This window comes from Fulmarus glacialis, unplaced genomic scaffold (assembly GCF_000690835.1).
Source record: "Fulmarus glacialis isolate BGI_N327 unplaced genomic scaffold, ASM69083v1 scaffold42297, whole genome shotgun sequence".
NCBI classification, from domain to species: Eukaryota; Metazoa; Chordata; class Aves; order Procellariiformes; family Procellariidae; genus Fulmarus; species Fulmarus glacialis.
The window spans coordinates 226-5,013 of NW_009223303.1; the positions used below are offsets into that span (position 1 = coordinate 226).

A 4,788-nucleotide genomic window follows, 5' to 3' on the forward strand; every position below is an offset into this window, starting at 1 on the left:
TTTCTGAATTAATTAATTTTTAAGATGTCCTTAAAGACAATTTTTATACTTTGCTGCATTTACAGTACATTAGTCCTGATGCAATGAAATCAGCCTTATTACATACTTGAAGAATCTAGTTTGTTTACCAGTAAAAAAAAAATTAAAAAAATTTTTAAAATCCTGAATAACTGCAAAGCTGAAATAAAATCTAAATTCTTAGTTTACAGTTTAGCAAGAATCTATTTGCAACATGATGCCTCTAGCCAAGCATTCAAATTTGGCATTTTCGTAGAACTTGCAGTTCTGCTCTGGTGACAAGGATCGGCCTAAGCTGACAACTGATTAAACTCAGAATGGCAGCAGGGAATCAGCCACTGCTGGACATCTATCTTCACTTTTTTTCTCTTCCAGAATCCTAGTAGCAGACTGTAAAAATACATGATCAACAATGAAAGCAAGTAATTTTCTATAGTCTACAAAAATAGTGAGATGTTTATTTCAGTGGCTAATGTATTTTAGAGTGAAGCCTGAAACCATTCTCTAAACAAATCTGTGTCTAGTAAAACCAGCACTAACCTTCACGTCAGAGATGAAATTAGAGTGAAGCAGATATGTTACTGGCAAGGTGACACGCATAATAACAAAACACACATTTGAAGGATTCCTGTAGCAATTTGTCATACACAGATTATTTTAAAACTTTGTATTTCTTGGGATCTAATGTAATTGATCTTAACTAGAATACAGATGCAAAGAATTTATTCAGTAGTTTCAGAAGTGGATTTGTTTAGTGCAAAGTCCTACTTTGGCTCCAGCAGAATTAACTTCCAGGGCGTCTAAAAGCTGTGTATCAAACAGTGGCACATAGGCACAAAGGAGGAAAAATATATTTCCTCTTCCCCAAAAGATAAATTGTATATTGAAAGCTGCTTTGCATATTTGCATTTTAGACATGAAGATTATTAATAATACCTGCAACATCATTTTTGTGATTCCAGTTCCTAGTCATTGCTAGAAACATTTTAAAAGACTACAAGAAGACAAAAATTCACCTGTAGCACTGCACAGACAAATTGAAAAACCAGGCCACTGAAAAAGATCCTTTTGCTATAAAGTTCCTAGCCACAAGATGACTGTCACAGGGATCCTCACTCTACCGAAGTCCATTAAGACCTCTCTTCTTTCTATGATGAGATACCTGATAAAGGGTTTTCTAGAACAGCCTGTGTGAGAAAGTGAGGTTATGTTACTATTGCACCAGGTGATCACACAGCCTGTTAGTTAACTGCATGGAAAACTTCAGGTTCATACAAAATCATGCTCCACTAAAAACTTCTCAAAAAGTATTTACAATTTTAACTTTATCAGATAGCTTTCCTAAAGCAGTATTCAAATTCTGTATTTACATTTCCTCTCTTCTTTCTCCCGATCTTCCTGAGGTCTCTTCCCTAATAATAGTGATACTTTCAGCAGTGTTAGAAAGGAAAAAAAATCCCTGAAGAGACTGAATTGTATTCAAACCGTGCTGAAGTGAGCCAGCTATCTTTAACATGCTGAACATAGCCTATGCAAATTTTAAAGGGGTGTTAACCAAGGATCATTGTTGTAATCTCAGTGCTTTGTAAACATGGTACTACTCTACATCACTGCAGCTTTTTTACATCACTAAAGCTTCTTCCCATTCAGTTTTCTCAGTTGCAGTGGTTCACAGATGCAACTTCCACATCCACTTATTTAATTCCAACTTGCAATTTCTTTTGAGTAAATTATTGTTCTATCTGCTTATACTTGCAGGCGAGTATAACAACAACTATTATATTCAAAGTGTGCTTTTATCAAATAATTGAAAAAACAAGTTTATTAACCACAAAGCACATCAGAGAAAGTTTAGAACACAAAATTATCAAACTAAAGAACATATTTTATTTTTAATAAAATAGTGGAGCATGAAAAATAATTGTATATTACAAATATATACAGCACAAAACTGTGCACCCCCAGCACAGTAAAGAGCATCACTCTATACAAAGCTTCCCTTTGCAGAATCTAGTGCTTCTTGATCTATTCATAGTGAGAATTTGTTTAACAATAGAAAGAGTCAATAAGCCCTTTGGGTCTCTTTGAATTGACCCCCCCCCCTTTTTTTTTGCACAAATCAGTCCAAACGTGTATAACATTGGCTTGATTTCCATTAAAAAGCCACAAAATGTAACACTAAAGGGTTTCTGTGGACTAGACCTCTTAGTTCTTTTGTTAAGAGATTTCTTTTGTTGTCTTTATGTACAGCAAAATACTTGTTTCTCTTTTCATGTCATGGTAAGAAAAAAAATGTATTGCACATTATTCTTATTCACAAAGTTTGTGTCTGGTGCAGGAAGTTTCTCTTTTAGTGAAAGAATATTGGTGAGCATTATAGATTGAACCTATTTTTAGGCACTCCAAACCCACTAGGCTGAGATGAGTTGTAAAGGATTTCTCTCTTTTTTTTTTTTCTTTTTTTCATTTTTTTAAAGTTAGCACGGAAGTTCCTTTCACAGATAGCATACTTACTGAGAATAGGGCTCTTTGGGACCGTAGTTTCCCTAAAGAGACAATGCTCACTTGGGCACTTTTAAAATAAAATAATTGCTCCATAAAACTTGACTATACCTTATTACTCAGAAACTTGTAGGAAATCCAGCTCAGCTACATGAAAAACTTAAAGAGAGTGTTGGGTTTTTTAAAAAAAAAAAAAAAACAAAAAAACAAAAACAAAAACTGAGGGCTGGATGAAGTACTTAACTACAAATTAGTAACAGAAGAGACTGTTTTAATTCACAATATTTCTTTCACTGAAAACCTTTCCATAAGTACATTTACCTTCAGTTTTTCACCAGGTCCTGAATTCAGCATGATACATTTTTTGCCTTGAGATATTAAACTGTTCTCTGACAAAAAAAAGCACCATTTATTTTTTAATTTCTGACTGCTACTGTGGACATTTGTAAGTCTGTAAGGTGAGATACAGTCTTTTCTAAAACCTAGTCACACACAAGTGGGTGGTTGTAATGTCGATTCGTATTTTGCAAGGTGAGTTTTCTGTGGATGTTGAGGTTTTTTGTAGATTCCGCTACTTGTAATAACACTTGCAGGTTTTCTCCTACTTCTCTTCTTTAATCTTCGACTACAAACATTTTGCCAGGACTGAAGAGTCTTGGAAGTCCAGATCCACATACCACTAGTAATGCCCACAACTAATAACATAAAAATTTTGACCATAAAAATTTCTACTGCTGGAATAGAGTTATTCATCATGCAGTCTAAATGTTTAGTCTGATTGTTCATCTTGCATTTCTGTTGAGTCGCCACAATTTTCCAATAATCCATATTAAGTCTTTCATAAAAATAGCAAGCTATCACACAAGTTGCAGGCACTGTATACAAGACTGAGAAGACACCAATCCTGACCATAAGTTTCTCCAACTTGTCAGTATTTTCTCCACCTGTTTTCATCACCCTCCTGATATGAAAAAGGGCCACAAAACCAGAAAGAATAAAAGAAGTGCCAATGATTAGATAACAAGCCAAAGGAATGAGTACAAACCCTGTCAAGGCATTCACATCCATGCTTCCAACATAGCACAACCCTGTCAGCTCATCTCCAGCCACCCTTCTCATAACTAGGATCATTATGGTCTTCACAGCTGGAATGGCCCATGCTGCCAAATGAAAGTAGCTACTGTTTGCTTCAATTGCTTCATGCCCCCATTTTTTCCCAGCTGCTAGAAACCAAGTTAAAGTCAAGATTACCCACCACAAGGAACTTGCCATACCAAAGTAATACAGAACCAGGAACACAATGGTGCAGCCAGTGCTCTCCAGTCCTTCCTGGATGACATAGAGTTGGCCGCTGTCCCTGTCACAGGCAATACTTTCAGCACCTGAAAAGAGGCGAATAATGTACCCCACTGAGTAGACACAGTAGCACATGGAGAGGAAGATAATGGGCCTCTCGGGGTACTTGAAACGCTGAGGATCTATCAGAAAAGTGAGTACAGTAAAAGCACTGGAGAAGAAGCACAGAATGGACCAGATGGCAATCCAAATGACAGCAAATTGTTTGTCATCCTTGCTCCAGTAAACATCAACCCCCGGAGTGCAGAGCGGCGCGCAGGAAGCACTCTTTTCCACGTGGTGGAACTTGCCAGGATTTTCACAGGAGGTTCTGCTGAGGCTGTCCTTATGCTGCTGCAGATCGTGGCCACTGCTGGGCCTCTGTGGACGGAACATGGGTGGCAGCATGCTGGATCCTCTGGGTGGCTCATCTGATCCATTGTTGGGAGCTTCCATGCACAGGTAATTGGGGTCATTCTTGTTGGGCAGTTTGCTGCAGTCTAAGGAGTCTGGCCATTTAAAATTGAACTGCTCCATAATAGGAGAGCATTTCAGCCTCGCCTGCTCGCACATAACCCTGCAGGCTGGGATTGGTGTAGAAACCTGCTCCGTGCACATAGGGGCATAGAGGGAGCAAAGGAAAAATTTCAGATGGCTGTGGCAACCGTACTCCACCAAGGGGGCAAACTCGTGCAGCTGAATGGCAGCTTCCCTTTGGTTTTCATGTCCCATCAGGTTAGGCATCCTCGTCATGTTGTACCCGATATCCTTGCACATGGGGATTTCTATCGGCTGGCACCTCCCGTCACCGGGGCGGTCAATGTCTATGGAGCTTATCCCCGTGCAGCAGCGGGTCAGCCAGCAGAGCACCAGCAGAGCCCGCACCAAGTTCCTCGTCGCTGGCCCCATTGTGGCGGCTGCAGCGGCGCAGGC

At 39.0% G+C, this 4,788-nt stretch overlaps 1 protein-coding gene across 1 annotated transcript; it reads right to left on the reverse strand.

The window, feature by feature from the left end:
• Positions 1-2,920: 2,920 nt before the first annotated feature.
• On the reverse strand, positions 2,921-4,769 carry FZD10 (frizzled class receptor 10). Its single transcript, XM_009581756.1, has one exon. It carries the CDS (start codon positions 4,762-4,764, stop codon positions 3,007-3,009), a length of 1,758 nt encoding a protein of 585 aa, XP_009580051.1. The 5' UTR covers positions 4,765-4,769; the 3' UTR covers positions 2,921-3,006.
• Positions 4,770-4,788: the final 19 nt, after the last annotated feature.

Bases quoted from the DNA above. Each gene is read 5' to 3' on its own strand.
- FZD10 (XM_009581756.1), bottom strand. From the start codon at position 4,764: ATGGGGCCAGCGACGAGGAACTTGGTGCGGGCTCTGCTGGTGCTCTGC.